Source organism: Conger conger, chromosome 12 (assembly GCF_963514075.1).
Source record: "Conger conger chromosome 12, fConCon1.1, whole genome shotgun sequence".
NCBI classification, from domain to species: Eukaryota; Metazoa; Chordata; class Actinopteri; order Anguilliformes; family Congridae; genus Conger; species Conger conger.
In genome coordinates, this window is record NC_083771.1 from 4,188,759 (window position 1) to 4,215,513 (window position 26,755).

At 43.5% G+C, this 26,755-nt stretch overlaps 1 protein-coding gene across 1 annotated transcript in view; it reads right to left on the reverse strand.

The window, feature by feature from the left end:
• Positions 1–26,755, reverse strand: part of dcc (DCC netrin 1 receptor) — a 263,043-nt gene that overhangs the window by 62,981 nt on the left and 173,307 nt on the right. Inside the window, exons 8-12 of the mRNA XM_061262994.1 lie at positions 21,062–21,218; positions 18,345–18,499; positions 14,812–14,960; positions 11,986–12,124; positions 8,035–8,084 (exon numbers count right to left, since the gene is read on the reverse strand). Coding sequence (XP_061118978.1) covers positions 8,035–8,084; positions 11,986–12,124; positions 14,812–14,960; positions 18,345–18,499; positions 21,062–21,218 — 650 coding nt within the window. The remainder of the gene's footprint in view (positions 1–8,034; positions 8,085–11,985; positions 12,125–14,811; positions 14,961–18,344; positions 18,500–21,061; positions 21,219–26,755) is intronic.

The window sequence follows — 26,755 nt, forward strand, 5'->3', positions numbered from 1 at the left end:
CCCCTTCCTGATTTCCTCTATTATTGCATATTTTTCACACTGAATGGTATCAGATCTTAAATGTAGGATCTTAAATGTAGTAACACAGACATAGGGAAGCTGGGGAAATGCATTTTGGTTTCATTTATTTAATGAGAAAAGTTATCAAATACCCATATCACACCTGTGGAAAACGTAACTGCCCCCTTAAACTGAATAACTAGTTCCTCCACCTTTAATAGCAATATCGGAAACCAAACACATCCCATAATTTGATGTCACTGGTCCACTGTTCCCTCCTACCAAAGATGTCATGTTTAGGAACCAGAGCCACGGCTCTATATCCTAGCCAAATTCCTGAACCAGCTCTCTAAATCCGTCTCCCTGATCACCCCACGGATTTAATAAAACATATTTATTTCCGCTCTACTTCAGAGGGTGTGTGGTGAGCCTTCTGGTAGAGAACAGCAGCTGTATGTCGTTCTTGGTTCTACACAGGCCGGTGAAACGACTGAGAAAGGCACTTACAAATGAAATTTCATTTCGATGTCATGTTTTCAGGGAGTTTTCCAATCACAGTACACTTCAGAGACATGATTCCGCACTCAATGTCTTTCTATCCATCACTAACATAGACATCACCATCACTCACTGGCACACAGAACGGTCCTGGCAAATAGCACGATCTCACACGCCGTGTATGCATCGTCACGCACACACACTGCTGATACACACGTTACACAGTTTTCCACTACATAGGGCTCTGGGTGTGCACAGGGCTGGGGTGGGGGTAGCGGGTGGGGTGTGTGGAAGGATCAGTGTAGTCTCTACTCCTGACTATTACATTTAGTATGTTTGAATGATTGAATGATGATAATAGAACATCTTATGGATGACACAGGAGTACATGGACAGGCCAGCACGGGGGCCTGGGTGGGGTGTTTTTCACCCTTAAGGAGAAGTTCTGACCGGTCTCAGACCCCAAGAGGACCAGCAGAGATGAGCACGGTTTCAGGAGGGGCTGACCAGAAAGACTAAGATCTGTTGATGAATACTGACTCATGGCATCCCCATGAATCTGGACACCATGAATTCGTCTCCTGGACATTGTACATTGTCTTGGAATTGCTACGGCCATGAACTGGGCTTGAGTTGCCTCTCACTCTTTACACTGCTAAATAAATACCAGTCTAAATACCTGATGGCTGTTTCACCTTTGAACATCCTGGACTGTGGCTTAGGGTTTCGATCACCACATCGGATACACTGAATATTGAAAGTAATCGCCAATATTTACAGTAGTTTATTAGTGAATTAAATCATGTCATGAATTATGGAATACGAGTGAGCGGAGTCCGTACCATGACGCAATAGCAAAATGGTAAATGCAATAGTAGCAAACCATACCTACGTCCATCAGCGACAGGATTTTCAACACACCACCATTTCCGTTTAAATAAACGTTTTGCTACGCTTTTTCAGGGCGGAACGTGACCCAGGTGTCCAAAAACAAAACAAAACAATTACATTTGCAAGCAGACAGTACAGTGCGGCGGGAAAAAATGAATAAAATTCGCTTTCCGAGACTTGACATTATTCCATCAGCGTCTCTGACAGAAAAGGGGCTTAATTAACCTCTGCCCAGGCTCAGCAGAAGCCTGACACCGACACAGCCTGGCTGATAGGGGAGTCCTATCGCACGCCTAACGACTGTCACACAGCTTCCATAACGGGTCCAGTCAGCGCCAGATGCATTGCACAGGGGGCCCGCGTGCCATCTGCGGGCAAAACGGAGCCAGTTAACATGCAAATAAACCAATTAAAATTCATCCGACACCCTTGCCAATGAGTCGACTCAACCCTGATTTCTCCACTCTTCTCCGCTCGCCATTTTCCCGCTTATTTCTTCCCCCCCTGGCTGGGAGGACACCGGGGGGTGGGGAGGGCGTCGTCGTAAACCGTTTTTCTGTCTACACCGCTGCGCGCCAGGCGAAGGGCTGTCAGAAGCTCTGCCTCCCCAAACCCGCAGTCGGGGGGAGGATATATGCGGAACAACTCCAGTACCCTGCGCAACTACCCTTCCCCGCTTCTCCCCTCTTCCTTCTCAGCGCTAAGTCCATCAACACCATTCCATCACATTTTCAATTAACTGCCCACAAATTACCCAAGTAATTTATTAACATTTACTAGCACCTGTTTTTGGCAGTACTCTTAATTACTGATTACGACAACCTTGACTGTGGGCCAGAGTGCCCCTTCTCGCATGAGGGCCCCCCCCCCCCCCCCCCCAGAGTTTGGAGTGGAGGTGGCAAGGAGACAACTAAATGAAAGGCTTTAAGTATTGTTTGGTCTCCCATTAGAGCCAATTACCCTTCAAAGAACATAAAAAGGAAATCTGTTTTGAGCAGTGTTATATTAGCCACATTAGCATAAGGCCACACCGAGCCAGCAGGCCCATATGCCTGTTTCCTTGCACATTCCACCAGAAAAGAGGGGACATGGGGTGAGTTTGCATCTTTAAATTGTAACTGAAGAAAAAGTTGAAATTATCGCCCTGAGATTTGCACACATATGCGATATACATATGTTAGAGCTTGGTGTAACAAAAGCAGGGCTACCTGACTCTATGGCTTCCATCTTTAGTGATTAGAAGTATGGTGTCTTCTCAAGTCACCTTCATAGCCAATGCACTTATTTTCATTGTACAGACTTCCGCCGGAGCTGTGCAGTCATTTCTCAGGTTTATTTTTCGCGATGCTGGAGCAGGTAGACTGCAGGCACAAACACGACTGACTCTCAGGTGATGAGCAGAGGACCGTCTCGCTGGCTAAAGGAGGGGAGTGAACATTTCCATGGTCACCACTTGTTGCCAGAACATGGGGAGTGCTACGCACCGAAACCTCAGGGTTTTAATGCAGCACACGACGCAACGTCTCTGTTGCAAGGTGAATGGCAGCACAAGAATGATGGCACATATCAACGTCTTCATCTTCTTTACAGTCAACACAGAGGCGGAAAAACCAGGTCCAGAACGCAAAAGAGCTCTCCAGTATTTGTATTTTTGTTCCAATCACCTGAATTTGCTCATTTGCACAATAACAGAAGGTAGGACTAATTAGTGAAATCAGCTGGCTGAGTTCACGGCCGGAAGAAACACCTGGCAGGACTTTCATTTTCGACTCCTGGACTTTCAACCTCTGCTGAAACACCCGAAAAAGGGCATGATGGTTCCAAATGAACTATAATTACGTCAACAGGAACTGCATAGTGCCTGTATGCTGCAGCAACGGAGGTAAAATACTGAGACTTGGACACTGAAGACTTCCGCTCAGTCTTTAGTCCAAAGAGTCCATAGTGGCAAAAAAAACTGCACAAAATCTCTACTAAAGTAAACATCTAAATATTTACCATTTAAACATCTAAACAAACGTATAGCATCTGGGTCTCTATAATGCAGAATTTATTGTTTCATCAAATTTGAGGCAACCATTGCATTGCTATCTAAAATATTAACATTACTTTATTATACTGTATGTATGGATGGACATATTCAGTATTAAAGCTCATGGAAAAAAAATCTCATTGTTTCACTGTGCACTAGAGAGAAAGCACGGCATTTCTGTATTTAGGACCTGTGTGGGCCCGGACTCCCAACTCTTTTACCAGTGTCGAGGCCCCAGGCATCACTGAGCCTTGGTAAGAAGAAATACAATATAATGTAAAAATATATATAAAATCCAGGTATATAAAACAAGGACACAGATAAGGAAAGTTCCCAAGCGACCGCACCAGGCATAGACCTAATGTTATTACAGACAAATGTACTGTTCTGTACGGTGTCCCCTGTTTCTTTTGGGGAAATTAAATAATGTTGAATTTTGACATGGCAGGTGGGTGGTGCGACTGCTTCAGGGCCTCGCCCGTCCATGACTACTTCCCTCTGCCAAATGTGTTGGCGTCTGCTTGTCAACAGAGCTGACAGCCGATTGAATTTGCCTTCCCTGAAGACAGGCAGTTACTTTGAATTCTTTGTGGACCGTATGGCTTTTCTAAGGATGATATGTGATTACTTTACTTTCAGCGAGGCGAACATACTGGTGGCCTGCGCTGTTCAGAATTCAGCTGAGAAATGGATAGAGGATTCTGAACCAATTTTGCCCTGCAAAGGATGGAATCCCTCATTAGCTCATCAAAGCATTTTAATAACATAACATAAAACAACACAACACAACATAACACAACATAACAAAACGGTGAGAATAGGCCATTCAGCACAGCAATACTCGCCTTTTCCTACCACTAAAGTGTGCTTACTGTTTAGTTTGCCGAAAAGCGAAATAGTATCTAGCACTGTATCAAGCCTGGTCTTGAAAACCCCCAGTGTTTCTGCCACCACTACATGTCCTGGCAAGCTATTCCACACAGTGATCACTCTCTGTGTGAAAAAGTACTTCCGAATATCTGTGCAGAATTTCTCCTTTGTCAATTTCCAAACCTTTACTGTGACCAGAAAAACTACCAAGTATATACAAAAATACATCCATCCAACCATCCATCCATTATCTTAACCCGCTTATCCTGAACAGGGTCGCAGGGGGGCTGGAGCCTATCCCAGCATACATTGGGTGAAAGGCAGGAATACACCCTGGACTGGTCGCCAGTCCATCGCAGGGTACACACACACCATTCACTCACACACTCATACCCATGGCCAATTTAGACTCTCCAATCAGCCTAACCTGCATGTCTTTGGACTGGAGGCGGAAACCAGAGTACCCGGAGGAAACCCACGCGAACACGGGGAGAACATGCAAGCTCCGTTTGACCGGGATCTGAACCCAGGACCTCCTTGCTGTGAGGCGGCAGTGCAACCCACTGCACCATCCGTGAAGGTGGTTCAGAACTTAAAGCTGAAAAAGGTTTACGTTTACGTTAAGGTCCCGCTCTCTTTACTCCAAAGCGGATTTAACTGTGAACATTGTAAGCAGCTTTCCGCCCAGAGACAAAGGCAGCTTGCTGCCAAAAACGTTGGCAATTAAAACTGCACTGGAGTAAAAAGTGTGCGATTTTTCTTTTTAAGTTTCACTTTAAAGAATCCTTGGTCTGCACCTAGTCAAACAAGGTGTGAATTTTATTATTTAATTTGAAACTTTGAACATGACACCAAAAGACACCTACGGTATGTTCTGAAGTTTCCCATAATATGTGCAGATTTCACATGCGCCAGCGTCGGGAGGTTGGGGTCAATTTATTGACTTTTGACTATTGGCCTTTTTTTACGTGTTAATAAGCTATAATAATGAACCAGTCGGATCAGATCGGAACAGTATCTCATACTTAGCGGTTAGTGACGTCAGGACCTAAGCTGGTGTCTCTGGCGATAAATCCACCCCACTAGGCCTTAGTACTGCACACTCCTGCTCTTCAGAGATGAGCTATGGTGTAAACATCTTGCTGAAAGGAAATTTAGTGCCGGAAACAGGATAAAGCATGTCTGCTATCTGCTGTAATCTGCTGAAGTGGTGACTGAGGAGAACACGCTCAGCACGTTTTCTGACTTATGTCTAAACCTGTGTGCAAAGTGCCAATGGACTGCCGGACTGACTGTCCCACCCTCAGCGATCATGCACTCTACGATTGAGGAAAGCCAGCTGTCAGCTCAACATCTTGATACTAGTGTGGGTGTTTTTGTAGGTGACTAATTTCTATATGGAGGCTCTTTCTAATGATTGATTGATTGATTGATTGATTGATTGATTGATTGATAAAAAAAGACAACACTCCAAGGCATAACATGATAAAGTGTAAATACTTATTTCCAACATGGTCCCGGTTGAAATAGATGAGACAGACAATAATAAATAACATCCAAATAACATTCTAATAATGATCTCATACCAATACTGTTGGTAATGTTATAAACACTCATAGAGTGTCAGTTTAGGTTTGGAATGAACACATTCTAATAATTGGGTAGGTTGTAGTACAGACACTGACCCTTCACAGAAGACATAAATTGCATAAATTGTATCCCAGCCATCATAAAATATAATTTCATGCCAGCAGTTTCCTTCATCACTGCCCTGTATGTTATCATAATGGCACTGGGTTGTTGATTTCTCTTCATGAAGCTCATTTTATGAACACATCATAGCATAACCAAGCTAATAAGCATTGAAGATAAAATATATTCTCACTGTCAGTGTCTCATTCAGTCAATGGACTGTAAATTACACACATTTTAGGCATTTTTGATCAACCAAAGTTACAGATAATTCACTGTTATTTTATGCAAATTACAGTAATTAAGAAATGAATAGGGTATCAAATTCACCACTTGGAGAAATATGTCAACCAAAATGTCTTTTCACAACTGTAATTTGTGAAGTGCCCTTTACGTCACAGTAACATTTATAAATAACTGTTTATAACTCATTTCTGTTGTTTTATGTTAAATTAAATGAATAAATAAGCTTCAAACCATTGAGGATGAGCTGCAGACAACACCAATCCATTTTAAAGAGGTAAACACAGTTGCATAAAACATTAATAATTAGTTATTTATCTGATGCTTTCATCCAACGCTACTTCCAGTTGATTAGACTAAACAGGGGACAATCCCCCCTGGAGAAATGCAGGGTTAAGGACCCAAAAGCCATGCAGATGTTATCGTGGCTCGCCGGTGTATGAAACACCAACCTTCTGGGTCCCAGTCATGTACCTTAGCAACTAGGAAACAGGGACCAACTCCAGTTCTGAGGCCAGTGCCTTAGTAAAGGGCAGTGGCCGGAGGGTACCTAACCTGACACGTGTGACTATGGAGTTCTTGCGGTAAACCCACGTGAACACAGGAAAAACATGCAAGCTGCACACAGAGAGGATCTGGCCAGCGAGGAATTGAACACAGGACCTCCTTCTTGTGCGGAAACACTGCTAATCACTACTTGTTTGAACCACCAACCTTCCGGGTCCCAGTCATGTAACTTAGCAACTAGGGTATAGGCTGGCCCAGATAAAACACATTACACATGTGAGGATGCAGCAAATTAACACAGACGACAATTTCCCGCCCTACAGGAAAGGCACAACACCGTCCCGGAGAAATGACCACAGAGAGCCCAGAAAGCAGCAAAGGCACAGAGTAACACAAAAAAGCAGCAACAGTATATGACCTTAAGATAAATGTAATACAATATTAAAGGTAATGTGGGTTTTCCAGCTTCTTGCTAATGTTCTCACGATGCAACATAATACACAGTACTTTACTGGAAAAACCATATATAATGGTGCATGACCTACAGCAATTTAGGTCTAAACGGAGTAGGTCTAAATCTTTGGCTGATGGTAGGCAAGAGGAATGTAGGAAAAACAGTGGGGGAATTTATGACTGTACCAAGCATATTTTTCTGTGATTCAAGTCAGCACTGCCCACATGATCGATCAAGATGAAAAAGTGTTGTCTTGGTGACGCACCCCGATTTTGGCTTTTTTATTTGGACCTGCCTTGGGTAATCTCGCAGAATGTCTTATATTTCGTGCATGTTTCAGTAATAAAACAGGCAATGTGCCAGGATTTAACCAAACATGCTTCTCCAGTTAAAGGGTAAATGCAATTCAATCAAACATGACTGGCATTTCAGTCAAACAAACAAACAGCATCTTCATCAGGAGCTCCCATAGTCATCTGCAGAATGAAGATCCAAGGAATATGAGAAGGCCTGGCCGGAAAATGCAGGTGGCCAGGCTGGAGGTCAGAGCTTTTTTAAAATGGAAACGCGAAAGATCCCCTGGAGATAATCCATTTGTCTATCTCAAACGCTCAACGCGTGTGATCTGACTACCCGGAATAATAAGATGATTCACTGCATTGAATCCCATGAGGAAGTGAGGAATCCAGGAATCGAACCCAGAACCTCAACAGTGCTAATCACAAGCCATTGCGCTTGCAATGGATTGGGATTATGGTTCTGCAAAAAGGCATGCTCAACTGCCTCTTACAAAAAAAAAGGAAATGTTGGTGCCATTTTCTGTTTTAAACATATGGACTTCACTTACTCGTGAGTAGACAACTTCTAGGGAGATGTTCTGAGGAGGAGAACTCGGCACTGTTGGGGAAAAAAAAGAGTATTACAAGTGGGCAGGTGAGTCAGATACAATCAGAGTAAATGTAATCAGAAGATACAAGAAGCATTGGAAACACAGATTCCTTTGTCTCTTCGTGTTTTAAACAACTTTTATATGGGGTCCAGGAACCACTCAACCAACTGTGACTGCTTGTGTAAAATGCTTCTGCTAGTACAGAACAGCCTCATCTTTACACTGAATGCAACGCATCAATCTCTTCACAGCTCTGAAGGGAAGAAGACAGCGTATAGACACTAAGCAAGGGAAAGTGAGCTGCTACACGAGAGAAGCAGCCACACCACCTCATCACAGGCTTGGCTGATGTAAATACGCTCGTTAGAAAGCCCAGATAAACACCGAGCATCGCCATTTGCATTTCTATGATAAGCACTCCCGTCTACTGGCAAGACATGGGCCACTCAATCAGCCATTCACTGTTCCTCAAGGCCCATCCAGGAGGAGAATTATATGATGTATGTCAATAGAGAAGGGGCTAATGGAGTCAACACAAACATCAGATCTGGTTAGGATGGATCTTGCCCATTCCGCCTACCTAGGACACAGTAGCAGTAAAAGCAGACACACAGAGTAAAGCAGCGCGCTGTGGAGACCGTCAAAGGTTTTACTGAAACCTCTTGCTTTTCACCAGCGATGTAGTGTTTGATCAAACAGGACCGCTACTGTAGGCCAGCGTGCTTTCTGTGGGCAGGTATGGTGGCCAACTGTATATGCATGTATGTGGGAGGCGTAAAAGGTCATTAATTACCTGCACAAAGACAGCAGTAAAAAAAAGAAAAAAAGAAGGAGTCACAGCACTCCATTTCATTACGGAGCACAAGGGGCCTTAATTAAGCAGGGAAATAGAAAAGGCACCTCTCGCGGCTCATTTGAAGCATTCAGCGAGCCTCCGCTAATGGAAGCTGACAGACAATAAATTCCTCTGGCTGCTTGGCCCACCCTGAAGGTAATGGGAGCAGACAATCCGCGGAATGAGTGAGTCTTCAGGCGGCACGCGGGGAAGACCCCGGGCACGTCTTGGCACCTCGCGAGACGCGGAGACGAGGGCGAGCGGAGCCAGCTGCCGCCCGTCGACGGAAGCCGGGCCGCGTCGGCCCGTCTGGGGAAAACGTCTCCGGGACGGGGGCAGGGGCCCGCCGGCGCGTGACGGACCGGGGCGGAGTCTCCGAGAGGACGACAGGGCGCGCCGGGTCCGCCCGCCGAACGCTTGCCTCGTTCCGGAGAGAAACGGGAACGGCGTGTCACAATCTCTTCGGATATAAATGCTGTTGGACAGCGGCGTGGCAGGCTGACTCGACACAGCGTCAGTGGGTGGATCCTCTCCATGCCCAGAGCTGCTACTTGTCTGCCTGAGTGTGTGGAAGAGCCCCGACTTTCCTGAGATCACAGGATTTTGGTTCTTCACAAATCTCTGCTGTCTCACATATTGAAGGGGCTTTGAAGCTGCTTGTGACAGAACTGTGAACAGCTAAACCAAAGCAAAGCTCTGTTTATTACACGCGCTCCGTATCGAGCCCCCGGAACATCAACGGTGGCTGGGAAAGCTGTGCATCATTGATAAGAACAGTTTAACTGAACCACTCAGATTCTCCACACAGGTCATTCCACAGTGCGCTGCCATGGTTGAACTAACAGCTCTGTGTTTCAGTGTCACTCCAGAGGGGCCGTACGTTTAAATAAAACAGAAGAACATCTCCTTTTGAAAATACAGAGGCACTGCACTTTTCGGGTTTTAGATTACGGTAATCAAATGAGCAAGCTTCTTTCTGATCGTCTGCTGTATACTTGGATATGTCTTCAACCCATGGGTGTCTGTGCTTCTTCCAAATTAAAGGCTACAGTGAAATCCAAATGAGAAGTGACTCGAAAATGAGCAATCAAAGAGTGGCAAGGACAACAGCAGCAGTGCCGAGAGAGACGCGAGTCGATGGGGGCGTTTGAAACAGCCCTGAGAAGCAGCCATCAAGGGGACTCTTTGAGAGATTAAATAAAAATAACGCTCAGTCAACACATGAAACCAGGGAGACATAGATTCTCCACCGCAGTGAGGGAGTCCAGAATCCCCTCGCTAGGACGACACAGACACGTGTCTCAGACTGCCAAGCAGTCAAGCTATTGGGAAGACTACGAACGGAACGACGGGCCAAGCAACATTCCCTCAGGACCTCCTTATTACAAGACGGCTAATTGAATATCGAGTGAAGAGACAAAGATCTTTAAACACAAGTAGTTCACCACAAAAGCAAATAAACTTCCAGCGTATACAATGTGTGCTGGTAGAGAGAAGTGATATTAAAAGAGAGAAATGATTCATGATGTGCATTAAATTATGGCTGGGAGAAAATGGCTGTCACAAATATAGCTTTCTTTATTTGTTACCTTATTTGCTTACAGAGTTGAAAATGAATAATTAATAGCTCAATGGCCATTAAGCAACATAACTGCAGAACAACATCACATCATACATCAGTATATTTACCATTGTGTGTGTTTACATACAGTCGGGTCCAGAATTATTGGCACCCTTGATAAATATGCATTATTAATGATTCAATTGAATCAGGGAATGAGAAAATTGTATATTACACCAAAAAACATTTTTGACTATTATTGGCACCCCTGATGAGCCATGAGTCTTTTCCTATCATTTGTGGTAAGGTTAGAGAACACATTTGGACGGATTCCTCCATGCATTACTTTTCAAGATTGATATCCTTGGATTTGCGCTTTTGGACAGCCCTCTTCAGTTCAGACCACAGTTTTTTGATGGACATCTCTGGAAGTCCAGAGACTGAGATGGACATTCAGAACATAGTTTCACTTAACTATTTCTGTGTGGATTGTGATGTAGGTTTGGAGTCATTGTCCTGCTGGAAAATGCACCTATGACCAAGTCTTAGCCTCTTAGCAGAGACAACCAGATTTTCTGCCAAAATGTTACATTGTTGAATTCAGTATGCAATTGATTGTAAATAGTCCCCTTGGACCACATGCAGCAAAACATCTCCAAACCATCAATGGGGCTCACCATACAGTAGATATGAGGTCCCTCTCCTTGTATGCATTCCTCTTTTGCTGCCAAACATGTCAATGATGTGTATTGCCAAACCGTTCAATTTTGGTCTCATCTGAACATAGCACTCTCTTCCAGTCATAATTCTTGACTTGACTTGACTTTTGGCAAACTCGAGATGATTGGTTTTGATTATTGTTACATTATTGGCATTTGGGAGACGCTCTTATCCAGAGTGACATACAGTTGATTAGACTAGACAGGAGACAATCCTCCCCTGGAGCAATGCAGGGTTAAGGGCCTTGCTCAAGGGCCTTGCGGATCTTATTGCAGCTACACCGGGGATCGAACCACCGACCTTGCGGGTCCCAGTCATGTACCTTAACCACTACGCTACAGGCCGCTATTGTGCTCCCCAAGGGTTTCCTTTGTGCAACCCTACCAAAGAGTTCTTTGGCATATTGGTGCCATTTTCTTTTTGCAACTTGGTGACCCCAGAATGCAACCAATCTCGGGAATTCTTAAGCTGTGATCCTTGGTTTATTTATGGCCTCCCTCACTGTCAACAGGGACCCCATGCATCCGCTTTCTGGCAAGTTTGCAACCATTCCATATGTTCTTCTACGTTTTCATCAGGGGTGGCAATAGTTCAGGAGCTGACTGTATGTGTGTGGGTGTGTGCGTACGTGTGTGCATGTATGTGTTACTACTTTCCGTATCAAATGAAAAAAAACATTTTTCACTGCAAGCATTTTTTTTTTGGGAAGCAAAATATATACCCTACAGCACATAGGTGAGTCTAAGTTGAAAACACAATGTCATGGCATGGAGGCATGTGAAGTTGGATTCACCGTCAGACAGTGTGGTGAGAAGCAGGTCTTCGGGAGTGACACCGGGGCCATAGCGGTTGTAAGCGAGGACGCGTACAGAGTATTCTGTGAATTTCTTTAGTCCTTCCAGCTTGTAGCTCTGGCCCTTCACCTCCACAACCTGAAAGCAGAGACAGCACTGTACGTCAGCAAGTCTCCGATGCCCCATAAACGTGCTGCAGTGGATTAAAAATATTTTACACAGATACACAACCGTGGGATTTGGAATGGACCCAGAAAGAAAGTGCGGTACCACAGGGGCTGGTCTTTTATTTATTTATTTTATTTTTTTAATCACATTCAGCAGAAAGAGGTTTTCAATGCTGTGCTGTTTCTAAGAGTTCCAAATTTGCTGTGCTTTTTGTATACAATTTATTAAGCGCTCAAGGTCAAACCACAATATTCTGTGTTTTACCTCAGACTAAAGATTTTACCCATGTTACATTTTTCTTTCTTTCAAAAGATGCTCATTTAAGATGTGCCTTTTTGTGTTTTGCACTTTTTGAGAAGACTTGCACAATGAAGTTGTAGCCACAAACTGCACAAAGGCCTGGACTCAATCAGCCTTGGTCTATTATGCTCTCAACTACAATTACAAGCATAATTTCTCCTCTCCAGACAGTTGGGTAAAATGTAAAGAAAAGTTGTACAAGTACAAGAAACTATTTTTTTAAGAATAATGTGTTTCATATTGAGCCAAACGTTAAGAGAAAATGATGATTGAATTAGGAGTACAGAGCCAAATCAAGAAAACCATATGTCATTGTCCCAAACATTATGGAGCTCACTGTATGTTTAATATAGGTTTAAAACATGTTCACAAAACAGAGAGGTGCACCACTGACAACAGTGGTGCCAAGGGAAGGACGTTTCAATCATTGACTTTCTCGGTCTCATGTTATTTGCTGGATTTGTTGTCTGAATTGTGCCCGCACAGCTCAGCTGGTAGACTGCAAAGTGACAGAAAGAACCAGCCGACAACACATGCATCAGAAGAGCATGTCTGGGCCTGTCTGTACACTTGGATGTACTGCATGTACAGACCATTTCTTTTAACCCCCTTAGAGCCAGAGATGATACCAATGTATTCATATTTGATTTGGCCAGGAAACCGTGCACGGTACGCCATTCTTTCCAGGAATCTCCAATATATTTCTGAAAAAATGTGAAAACTGTTATTGACATAATGAGATGATGTGTAAAATAGGTTTTCTGGCCAAACCAAAGTCTCTTAATGTGTGTGAAATTTGCACCTCTGAAATGAATTTGGTCTAACGGAAAACAGTGCACAGACATGGCCGGGCGTAATTTAGGACAAAGGACTTTGACGAGAGTGCACAGATGTGAATCATGTCTGGCAAATGTGTCATGAGGGTTGAAAGAGAGCATGTGTGAAAAATTGATTTGGCAGTCAAAATCAATACCGTATATATACAGCGCTGTACATATGAATTATGCAAAAATCACATTTTAAAATACGATAAGAAAATAAAGAAAGAAAGAAGCAAACTCGAAATGTTGTGATGTATGGTCTTCCTAGTTTTGCATAATAAAGAAAAGAGAGGTTAAATGATTGTACTGTAACAATTATAAGTCTATGCTTCAGAGAAAAATGGCAAAAGGCTATTTGAAAAACAATTCTTAAAGTTGAAAAAGTCATTGAGAACATTGAGAGAACAATTTAAAGATTTAAAGTTATCAATCCCCTTCATTCCAGAAGAAAAACACAAAGAGAAAGAAAAATAAATACAAATGGCTGTTCTATTCTACATTCTCTGTGGCAACTTCACACGCTCAAGTGCAATAGGTCTCATGGCTGACCTGTACATATAAAGCCATTTGCATCAGAATAAAGAAATCAATATGCTATTATGGAATATGCTATACCAGATGGACAGCAATCATCTACAGTACATTATTATTTTATTTTACTCCACTACCATATTTTCCTTGACTACAATATGTGGATTCTGCGCTGTTATGAGCACAAGAGAAATGAATGCACTATGGGGAATTGTAGATTCAGTAAGCTGAACAGGCAGTCAGAAAGACAAAGGCTAGAACAACTTGTAAGCATACAGTATACAGTGCTTTTACATTTTTGAATGTCATATGGTTAGCCAGTGGTCAGCCAGTTAGCAATTATCTTATGTAAAAGCCATGAGAAGAATTTTGGAGGTTTAAGTTTGATGTGTTAGATGGAAGTTTTGCACAAAAGCTGTGGTTATTTTTTCAGACCCCCCTCTATGGACCCCACTCTCCAGATAAATGCACACAAACTCATACACTTTAGAACTGACAAACTGTCGAACAAGGAAGTAGTGACCTTGTACAGTGGCATTCTATGTCACCCTACTCGTGAACATTTCATAGTGACACTTTTTCCAAGTAAGAAGAAAGGAATGGGGCGACCATGTCGCAGACCCCCAAACACCCTGCCATGGTCATGACCACAGTCTAAGTACTGCTCAAACACTTATCCTCAACTGCTTTCAGAAAATTCCCAGTCCACAAATGACAAAATGCATATGGGTGACATCGAACTCTGAATATTGTGCTTGGTATTGGAACATGTGGTTCAAGCTTTAACAATTTTCCCAAAAAATCATTATATATCCATTTTGAAAGTGTTCAGGGCTCAGCTAAGTGATCTATTTACTTGAGTTATCATTAGTCAAAATACGCATCCAAAATTAGGTCTTTACCGAAAACTTAATAACACAACTAAAACCAACAGCCAATGCTTCCAATGGGCGTATTAATGGTGAGAATGTACTCCCAAGACCAATTCAAGTTTAAAGATCTCACCTGCTCCTTCTCATCCGCTGTCTCTTTCCACAGGATCTTGTACCCCTGGATGGGGTTGCTGACATAGCCAGGGGGATCCCAGGAAACCTGGATGGAAGTGGGGGAGGTGGCCTCCAGATGGAGGTTCTCCACTGGCCCAGGTACCTGCACTGTGGAGAACCAGCGACATGAGAAGATCATCAACGCTGGCGCCTCCGACCCAAATCCAGCCCTGGTTTTTCTTCTCGGGGCCACATTAGCTCAGCCGGTTAGAGCAATCATCTGGCAGTCGGAGGGTTGCCGGTTCGATCCCGCCCTGGGTGTGTCAAAGTGTCCCTGACCAAGACACCTAACCCCCAAAAATGCTGCTGACAAGCTGGTTGGTGCCTTGTATGGCAGCCTTTGGTGTGTGAGCGTGTTTATGAATGGGTGAATGAGAAGTATTAATTTTATAGCGCTTTGTATATAAATGCTAGCCATTTACCATTCTCTCCTGGATAATCAGTGCTAACGATTGGCCAGACTGTCTTCAAACCTGACTCTCAGGTAAAGGGAGAAGAGAAAAAACCAGCAGTTCTCGAACCCTGGAGGACCGTGAGTCGCTGATTCCAGCCTTGCAGCATGGCATCCTCTTCAGTTCCTTTCGATTTCAAGTCAATGGAATACTAATTCTATTTCTGAAGTTCCCCCTGGGAAATCTGTTCTATTGTATTCAATGAGCTGCCTCCATAACCCAGCAAAACGGAGCCACAAGGAGCCGAAGCCCACAGAATGAAGGCTCGGTGTATCACGGCAGGTAGGAAGGGCGGTTATTGTGAGTGATCCTACTAGCCTCTATCGAATTGAAAATGACCATGGATACTGTGTGCGTTTGGAGTTCAAATACGTGAGCTAGCATACAAAAGTCTGTTATGGAACAAGATCAGAAGAGGATGGCTGCAGTGAAAACCCCTGGATCAGCTGGACTGGGTCTGGCTGTGGGCTGAAGGCACAGCATAACTACCTCTGTCACATATGAAAGAAACCTGTTGACATATTGCATCCACACAATTAAACACAGAAATGCCGTGATAATTTGGATTTGAAGAAATTGAGGCATTCTTCAAAAGTGTATTTCTTTTTTGTGAGCAGCACATTGTAGGATCATAATTAATAATGCAAATTTCTTCACAAATCTTTCCAAATGTATTCTGAGTTGATATGTAAAATGGGGAACACATACAGTATATACAATGTGGTGATCTTGTGTCTGACATTTGAATTGATATTTTTTTGTGACAAGATAACATGCTTACATTCTTAATATGTTAGTGAGCATAAACCTTTTTGTAATTTTTTGCAATTTGCATTAACCCACCCAAGCGATACATCAGCTTAACTATGAGTATGCAGACAGCAGGAATCCATTTGATACACAGGGATTACAATCTTTTTCAAAGATGCCCTACCATCCACCTACAAAATCTTTCCTTCCATTAAACAACAATTGTGATTACACATGATAGAGGGGGTGAGAGAGAGAGAGAGAGAGAGAGGTGGGGGGGAGACAGAGAGGGAGAGAAGGAGAGAGAGGGAGAGGGAGGGAAGAACAGGGAGAAGGAGAGAGAGAAGGACGGACGGAAGGAGAGAGAGAAGGAGGGAAGGAGGGAGAGAGAGAGAGAGAGAGATAATAAGCATGGTGTGTTTATGGATATGCGTTTCAGCAGATTGATGCTCCGAGCAGCGGCAGTCTCAGTTGGCCAGTGTTTCCTGCACTGTCTCTGGGCTTGTCTGCGCTGAAGCCCCGTCTCTCTCACCAGGGAACAGAGCGGGTTACATTTGCTCCAGGACTAAAATAAAGAAATAAAAAATCAAACACTCTGCCTGCAGCTCCAGCGCTCTCTTTTGTCTTTCAGCTTTCGATGTTTGTCTCTGTTTCCTGTTACCGAGCCAGGTCTCGACTGAGAATCTCATTCACTCAGGATCTGTTTAAAAAACGTATGATTTCATACATGACTTGTATAAATATGTATAATTAATTATGAGGCAAATCCTCTTTAACACGACTATAATGAACCAATGAACAGATTTATACAATATGTCAGTATTAATTGGCTACTTGTGCATGTATTGATACTGTACGTCTTCAGAGTTATTATATTCATAAGGATCCAATACTTTAACCTTGAGTATTTCATGCTGATTAGTACTATCTTGAATAAAAAATAATGGACTGTTATTTCAATGACAATTTAAAGTCATAATAAGTCACAATAATTCCCACCAATAACAAAACACAATGTGAGGTTATTAACAGTAAACATTACAGGTTTAATCACCTAAAAACCAGGAAGCCCACAAGGTTCCATTTCATGGTTGTAGTTTAGACAAACCTGTTATATTTTCATTATTATACATGATACATTTGTTATAATAGGTGTAATAATGCAAAATACCAAAGTTTAATATATTACAGCCCAGGGTTAAGGAAACAAATCAACGATTCTAAAAACATGCATATGGACATACATTTACTAATTAACTAACATCAATTTAGGATTTATTAATCGACAAACGAGAGTTAACCGTTTGGTGTTTAACCTCTGTGGGTCGCTCCTTTTGTTGTGTCCCGGACTCTAGGGCGTTCTCTTATGAAAGCTTGCTGAAGAGGGGCTCTGTTTTAAAAGGTCATTGAGCGTGGCATTATTAGAGTGTCTCATTAAAAGGTGAGCGTCCGATGTTTGACGGGTCTTTTCTCTCTCACAACAGGGACTAATGGGCGAGAGGGAAAGAGCCCCTACAGCAGGCCCGAGATATGATTAGGGCAGATTTAATCAGCTTTCAGCACATGGAGCCTCTAAAGGTGGCTGAAAGGAGGAGAATAAAATAAACAGGCGGCTCGGGTGCTGAAAGCGAGAACCGCGGCTCCAAATTCATCCGCTATCCTACTCATTTAATCTCCACGTGTACTTCAGCGCGTTAATGGTATATGTTGCACTTGTTTTTAAAGGTGAAATCCATCCATCCATTCATACATCCATTTTCTTAAACCATTTTCTTAAATCCTGTCGGCTGATGTCTATCCCAGCATGCAGTGGGCAAGATGGAGGAATAAGGACGGGTTGACAATCCTTGGTAACACACCATTCATGCACACATTCATACCTACAGCACAGTACAGATAATTCAGTCCACAGTTAGCCTTGTTTGCATGTTTTTGGACTGCGGGAGGAAACTAGGAGTACTAGGAATAAACCCAATCTGACGCAGGGAGAACATACAAAATAGTTATGTTTCAAACTCACCACACCAAAATGTCACCAAGCTCTTTAAAGATCTGCTCTTTAAAGGGATATTTCCTTTTTGGTATAACACAAGTCAATTTGTGGAGCTTACCCCCATTTTATTTACATAGAGTGAAGGCATCAACCAGCTCGTCAGGAGCATGTGGGTGTTAGGTGTCCTGCAATCAAACCGGCAACCCTCCGACTGCCTGAGCCAATGTCGCCCCATATCTAAGCACTGTATCCAACCCCCTGTCCCTTCTGTGTTGTGTCTGTGGTGGTGGTACTTACACTCTGGCTGCGTGGAGACCTTGAGAGGCGGCGAGCTCTCTCCTGGGCCCTCCTCGTTGTAGGCTAGGAGTCTGAAGCTGTACGTTTCCTCCGGCTTCAGGTTGCTGACAGTGAACAGCAATGCCCCAGCCTCAGAGACATTCATAGACCGTTCCCTAAAACAGCAAAACATGCCAAAATCAAGCACAGAAATGACAAGCTGAACCAATAATTGTGCTTAAATACTGCACACTATCACCTAAGTTATGGTACGTGAGTGATATGGTACATACCCAGAGATCAGGTTCAAGAAGATAGAATCCAAATGACCCTAAATGGACTGTCATTCTCAGCAAAACAGCCACTAAACAGCAATAGAGTATATGTATGTGTGTTATGTGTGTGTGTTTTAATATGTGGTAGTAGAGGGGGGGGGGGGGGGGGGGGCAGGGTTAGGAGTTTGCAATAAGCTCACTATCAACCAGTAAGAAGTGCTTTCATCACATCACTAATGCGTGAGTGAATATGTGTCAGGCCTGGAAATATGGCTGAAACAACTGACCAGAGGAAAAAAGCCGAATTAAAGTAACTCAGCTGTGGCAGTAACAGGCCAATGGGCAGCAGGCACAGGCTGGCATGCTGTCAGAAGCCTCACGTCACTCTCCAAAAAGTCGAGGTGCATTTAGCCGCTTGGCAAATCAAGCCCCTCATCACACTCCCGACACAGGGCCCGGGAGCTGAGAACTGCACAGAGCTAATAATATGAAAAGGAAAACTGCGTAAGGCCAGTTTAATCATCTAAGTCGAGTGGGCGGCGTTAAGGGGCCATTTACCTGAGCGAATGCACTCAGCCAGACAGTGTGTAGTTCTGCCATTGCAGATTCACCGGCTTTTCTTCTTTTTTTATGCAAAATCATTTTTAAATGAATGTAACGTGGCCTCACAGCAGGACCTTTCTGTATTAAAGGTGGCACTATTACATTTTATCAGGAAGAGCATAAGGCCAATACCTCTCCACCTCATTAATCATATCTGTTCAAAATTTCTTTGGTGAAAATAATTATTGAGAGGCAAATGTACATCACAGAACTCACATGAGCCCATCAGGGTAATCTACCTGCTTACTGTCCAAAGGGCAGCCTGTAGCCTCGTACAGTGGTCCTCACTCTTTGGCCTTGGAGAGCCACAGGGTGTGCTGGTTTTGTTTTCACCTTGATATCAGCAACCAATTCAGACCCAAGAAACCAGGTGAAGTGAGTTGAGAGTGTAATTCACTGCTTTAATTGCATTGGTCAAGTGCCGAGTAGCAAGAAAAGCCAGCACACCCTGCGGCTCTCCAGGACCAGGAGCAAGGACAGGGGATAGTGGGGTCTAGCTGGTCCTCACTCCTGCTTGACTGGGACCCAGAACGTTGGTGGTTCAAACCCCAGTGGGGCCACAGTAAGATCAGTGCAGCTGTTGGGCTCTTGATCAAGGCCCTTACCCAGCAATGCTCCAGGGAGGATTGTCCCCTGTTACTTAGTCGAATCAACTGTAAGTAGCTTTGGCTAAGAGCGTCAGCTGCGATGTAAAAGACTTACCCTCCCTGTACACTACTTCAGTATTAGAACACCGTTAAAACAAGTGACTATGTAGAAGCTCAAATGGTGATATCAATCGACCACATATTTCAGTGCAAACAGCTGTGGTGATATTTTTGGAAAGATTTCAAGTAATGACAATTTCCTTCATTAAACTTTCTTTAGAAAACAATTTAACAGAAAAAGCTTTTTTTTATTATATTTTCCAGGTATGCACTACTTTCAGATCTAGCATTTGCAATAAAAGTCCATCTACTCCACATTTCTCGACTGCAGTCAATACTCTCCGTGTGAAAAGGTGCTCATTGTCTTGCTTTTTCCAAGTCTTTTTGGACAGTGGTTTTTGAACTCTCCAGACGAAAGGAACATCGACTCTGCCAACTGCCATGACAGGCAAAAACAGCATAAACAAAGGAAAGGCCTACAATCACAGTAATATAACCAAGCACTGAGTCATTTCTGAGGTTCAAGTACTGCAATCTGGTCATTCAGCCATTCTTGTCCTCAATTTCCAGAAATCTTCCAGAATAATTTATATTTGTAGCTTCTGCTAATTTAATTTTGCCAACATCTACTGCTTGCATGAGGGGAATAGCACCTTTGTCCATTTTTATGTTGTATAATTTCTCCTTATATTTTTAGGAGAAGAAGGAAATAATAAAGTATACAACTATATGGGACAGCATCACGTTCACCAGCACACAAAAGTTTATGCTTTTCAGAAAAACATCCATGGTACATATACAAATAATGTACATAGCTTATAGACTGCTTTATTAACTGTTAACCTTTCAATCACACTGTGTGCACTATTTGACGAAGAGAACAATGCAATATGCTATTAAAAAAAGACAAAACAAAAGAAAACATCTGGACATGAATATGAATATCTTCTTCCCTATTTTACTCATTTATAATCATGTAAGAAAATAAAAAAACCTTGAACTTATGGTCGGCCATATGCCGTGCAGTTAACTTGTCAGCTACAAACCGAGCACCCTTGTGTTCAGCGCAATTCCCTTCGCATTAAACGTGCGCCATTGGGAGCGTCTCTTTAAAAAAACGCCAAGACAGACGTACCGTTATGTTTTACTCGCATCTGAACGCGGAAGCCGATCACAGTAATTACCCATACGCTCAAAGGCGCGAGTTACGTACCTGTTGACGCCTTCCTGCGTGTAGTAGACGGTATAGGTCTGGATGGTGCCGTGGGTCTCCACAGGGGGGCGCCAGGCCAGGCGCACAAAGCGGCTGGACACTAGGACAGGGACCACGTCACGGGGGGCGGAGGGGAGGGCGCCTGAGCTGGGGACAACTGGTGGGGGAGGAGAGGAGTAAGTCAAAGAGGAAGGGGGCACAGGGCTCAGGAGGACCGCAGGGGCTGCCGTCGGAGTGGCCTCTACAGCGTTAGTAATTTCGGGGGGGGGGGGGGGGGGAGGGGGAGGGGGGGGGGGTGTCAAATAATGAGAGGAGCATGACCAGGATGAAATGAAAAGATAAGGAAAAAAGACCAAGAAAAAGAAAAAAGAGTGATAAAAAAGATTATAGACAAGAAAGTGGCTAATCATTAAGCACAAGTTATTTGCTACTGACATGAGTATCATGAGCACTTGCATCATCATGATTACTGCACAGAATGCTTAAACGTCGCGGTGGTGTTAATGGCGTCCGGTGCCGCGGTGCAATGGGAGGCGGGCAGAAGCTGTGGATGTGGGAATGCAAATGAAGAGGAGCAAGCAGTCAAGCAGTCAGCATGAAGAAGCGCATGTACCGCGTTCAGCAAAAGGGTAACCTTGGGCCCTTATGTGTGTCTATTCTGCTGGGAGCCATTACGAGACTTACGCTAAACAGCAGACGCATCCGGAAATTAACATTAAATTAATCCGACGTGAAATTGCACGTCCATAAGTGGCATATCCAGATGCCGATAAAGTTTATGTGAATCGTATCTCAAGTTAGCCGTCGTCGACTAGAGCTAAGCCCCCATCTTCTTCCTCAGAATGCGTGCAGAAACAGGGAGACTGCTAAAACTAAAACTACCGAAGGAATAAGGTCTGACCCAGTGTACGTGTTGTGCGTGTGTGGAAGGACAACAAGGCAAAACAAAGCAACTTTACAAGACAGGGACAGGGGCGTTTCGCCCTGCCCATGGGACATGGAGGGGGTACAGTCTGTGCAAGGGTTCACTACAAATATGAAGACATAAGCAAACAGGGGTGCGACAGGAGTTTGGAGGTGCACTTAAGGAACATGCACTAAACTAAACTTTCTCGAGAAAACAAAACACTCGGCCTCTCTGCCACCATACGGCATACCTCCCCAAAACAGTTCACGTTCTTTAAGCCTTCAGAAAGGAAGTGGCTGCGCTGCATACATAGTACGTGTACACTCACCGAGCACTTTATTAGGTATTTATTAGACCTATTTTTTAGACTTCTACTGCTGTAGCCTATCCACTTAGAGTTATGATGTGTTGTGTGCTCAGAGATGCTCTTCTGCATACCACTGTTGTAATGTGTGGTTATTTGTGCTACTGTCACCTTCCTGTCAGCTTTGAACAGTTTGCCCATTCTTCTCTGACGTCTCTCCTTAACAAGGCGTTTCTGTCTGCAGAACTGCTGCTCACTGGATTTTTGTTGTTTTTTGCACCATTCTTTGCAAACTCTAGAGACTAGTGAGTGTGAAAATCCCTGGAGATCAGCAGTTTCTGAGATACTCAAACCACCCTGTCTGCCACCAACAATCATTCCACAGTCAAAGTCACTTAGATCACATTTTGCCCCCATTCTGATGGTCGATGTGAATATGAACTGAAGCTCCTGACCTGTATCTACATGACTGTATGCCTTGCACTGCTGCCACACAATTGGCTGTTTAGATAATTGCATGAATAAGTAGGTGTAATAAAGTATAAATGTTCCGAATAAAGTGCTCGGCGTATATATGCCACAGAATAGAACAGAAACTTGTGCCTGCGCGGTTTTACTGCTATAACCACAGTCAGAAAACTGGTATATATTCTCATTCAGCTGCCTGGTGCAGGAACTGTTGGCACTGATGTGCATATTATTATGCACCTCACCTACAGCATGACACAGTACACAGTAGCACTGTTACTGTTTGATTTGATCACCAAATACAAGTTTATTCATTGTTTATTCATCGTTTTATTATATCAATGTATTATTTATGTGAACCACAAGTTGATCACTGGAGTTCCCATAAGATAGGAATTCTGTTCGCCTCAGTGTTATCACTTAATACATTTCGTGAAGGATTTTTAAGTACTATGACAAAGAATTATTTCTATTCCAAATGTGTACGGATATTTACTGCGAGGGAATGTTGACAGTCACCTCATCAGTGCACTTTGTTTCTGCGATATTGAGACAAAAATTGCACTGCTTTCATCTTGCATTTCAGTCCACAAAAATAATAAACATTTCACAGAAAATAATGGCCTACGCCTGGGTATGCAGTAGAGAGGGTTTGGGTGCACACAATTTTAGCCCAGACTTTTCAAAGGGTCTCCGTGCTTTTTATCTCTGAATCATAAATTCAGGAGACTGCGTAAGAGATTTCAGCAGCTGAGCTGCATCACCATTGCTCTGGAAGAAAGCATTACCGTCGCGGCTGACTCAGCCAGACTGCAGGCAGCTCCCTGCTAGCGGGAGCACCGCTGATAGACAGCTGATTGTTTTTATGTATTTAAAGTTCATTTAACAGGGACCCCGTATCATAAAACATTGGCTTCAAGCTTAAACTCTGATGCATTATGCAGAGATACAGCCAACACAGCTCCTTTTCATCTCCAGATCCTGGGCTGGTGAGAAAATGTACGACATGGCTCAGGCAGTAAGAGCAGTCGTCTGGCAGTCGGAGGGTTGCCGGTTCGATCCCCCGCCCGGGCTGTGTCAAAGTGTCCCTGGGCAAGACACCTAACCCCCAAATGCTCCTGAGCTGGTCGGTGCCTTGCATGGCAGCCAATCGCCGTCGGTGTGTGAGTGTGTGTATGGATGGGTGAATGAGAAGCATCAATTGTACAGCGCTTTGGATAAAGGTGCTATATAAAAGCCAACCATTTACCACCATAACTACAGTACAAAACCAGAGGGTGGATATAACATAATGAAATATACAAAATAATGTAAAGAATTTTAAAAAATCGTATTGCGAGAATATAATTAGCTGTAGCTAATTATAGTAGTGTTTACTAGTGTTTATCACGTTAGGCTGATTAGAGAGTCTAAATTGCCCGTAGGTATGAGTGTGTGAGTGAATGGTGTGTGTGCCCTGCGATAGACTGGCGACCTGTCCAGGGTGTATTCCTGCCTTTCGCCCAATGTATGCTGGGATAGGCTCCAGCCCCCCTGCGACCCTGATCAGGATAAGCGGGTTCAGATAATGGATGGATGGATGGACTAGTGTTTATACAGTCTTTATACACTACACAGAAGGGCCCATCCATTTAGTTTTATTATTGGATGGTATAATTGGCTACAGCTTCGTCCAGGGAGGGAGGCGAGTAGTCAGGGGTCAGGGGTCATAGTGCAGCAGGGACCCCCCTTGGGTTGATTAGCCATCTGTAGAGTGTGCAGAAGCAGCACATAGTATACTCCTCACTGTCTCATACGGGAGAGGCTGCAGCCGTCAGGCTGGCCGATGAATACAACCAGACATTTCAAACTGGGGGAAAATGAAGTACATTTGGGATAAAAGACAGTTATGGGCAAATGCTGATTAAATGTAGGCCTTAAGCCTGATTTATACTTGTGACAAGTGTCGCACAAGAAAAATGAAAGTGTCCCACAACGTTTTGCATTTATACCGTGATGAGGGTTCTATTGTCTCTATGGTAACGATAGAGAGCCGAGCTTCTGACAGTTGGCTTACATTTATTTTTAAACATGACGTGTCCATGACAATGCCTTTCGGTGTTCTATCTGTCCAATCTTGTCCAATAAACATTGCGCTACAAAGTATGACGTCGTCCGCAACATAACACAATTCTACAGGTGCCTGACACTGAGATTATTTGACACTTGTCGCAAGGGTTGTGCGACAAAGTATAAATCCTGAAAGACCCTTAAAACGTCGCCCCCCAGATTACCTACAGAAGCCATTCGGGTGTTTGTCTGGGGAGGCGGAATGAAGATGTTCAGTTATTGCATAACTGCGGCATCGATCGCCCCTGCTGCATAGAATCCGAGCTGAATTGCATTCCTAATGCATCGATACAAACAGTTCAATAGTGTCTGTGAAACCCGAAACCCTCCCCGGTGAGGGTTGCTGCCCAGGAGGAAACAGCTCAACTCACTGTACTTAATATAATTGAAAAGCACAATTATGTGCTTACGCTAAGTGAATTTACAGTACAGAGTGTCCTTGCCAGTCTTGTGTGTGTGTGCATATTTTCATCACGCTCTTAATGAACTCACTGAAGCTGAAACCACCGGGAATAATTCCACCCTTTTCCTTGTTATGAGTTCCTCCTATGATTGCGGGCATAATAAATAAAATAAAGGATCAAATAAATGCTTCCGTTCTTTAAAATAAAGTTTAACCGCCCTTGGTTTAACTGGATGAATTGAGTAAGCCCTCTTTCTCATTGACATTCAATACTTTGGTACTTACATTACTGTAAATGGAATTTATAAGAAATGTTTTAATAATTCGCAGAAAATTCATTCCTATGAGATCAGTGTGCGGTATTATGTACAAGGGGCAGAATCAAAATGTCCTGCTTTGCCTGTATTCAGCCTAACCACACCATTCATTTTGCATTGCGCATTTAAGCCAGATTCTTTTTTTAAAGCATTCTAATTTCAGGGACCGGAAAACATTTTGTGGTCGAAATAAAAAGGTTTAAGGGTAAGACATTTAAACAGGCTCACAGGCACTATATTCTTTGTGAATCTGTTTTTCCCACTCTCCCTAGCAAGTGACCTGCAGTAAATAATGACAATTTAGTTTTAGTTTGTATTTTCTGAAACAGGTCAGCAATGCCGTATTAACCTGTGTTTTCTAAAGCAGGTTCAATGATAAAGAAAGAATGATAATTTTCCACAGATTGTTGCATTATTTAATGAACAAGGATATAATTGCGCATCAGTGTCTTTTTCAGCTGCCTGCAGTGCATGTTGTTAATGACAGACATGCACACGAGCGTCACGTTGACTGGCATGTGTGAAGAGACCGGAGATGTGTTAATGACAGACATGGCATGTGTTAAGACACCGGAGATGTACAAAACCGGCTTTCAATTAGCAGGCTAATAGAAAAAAATAGAGAAACCTACTGTAGTTTATACATTGCAGGAGAAGAGGAGTTAGTACATTTAGCCACTGTATGTGTCATAGGGCCGGTTCCATGTACGTGAAAATGGGGGCTAACCAGGGCATGATGGTGCGGCCGCAGTCTGAAACGAACGTCTTATTTACGAAGGCTACAGCTCATCGGCGAATGGGACCGTATTTTTTTAGGCAATCTTAAACGGCGCAGTTAAAACTCCAGTTTAGTGCATTGGATAGTCCACCTTCACTGTATGCGGGGGTGCTCACGTGCAGTATCTTCTGGTGCCCTGCAAGTCTCCAGCAGGGTGGCCAATGCAGGACATTTTGTAAATATTGTCCGTGACAAACACGCAGCCTTCATGAGCGCGCGGTTGCTTTAGCTGTACTGTGTGATCCTTTCTTTCTTCTTTCTCTCAGTGCATCTCTGAGGCCTACACCTGCGCCTTCATCTTTCCTGCTCTGTAGAGGCGGGGAACGTTCAGGCAGAAACCGACTCTCATTAATTGCGTGAACTCAACAGAATGCATAATCAGCCACACTTATAATATCTCAGCCCGTT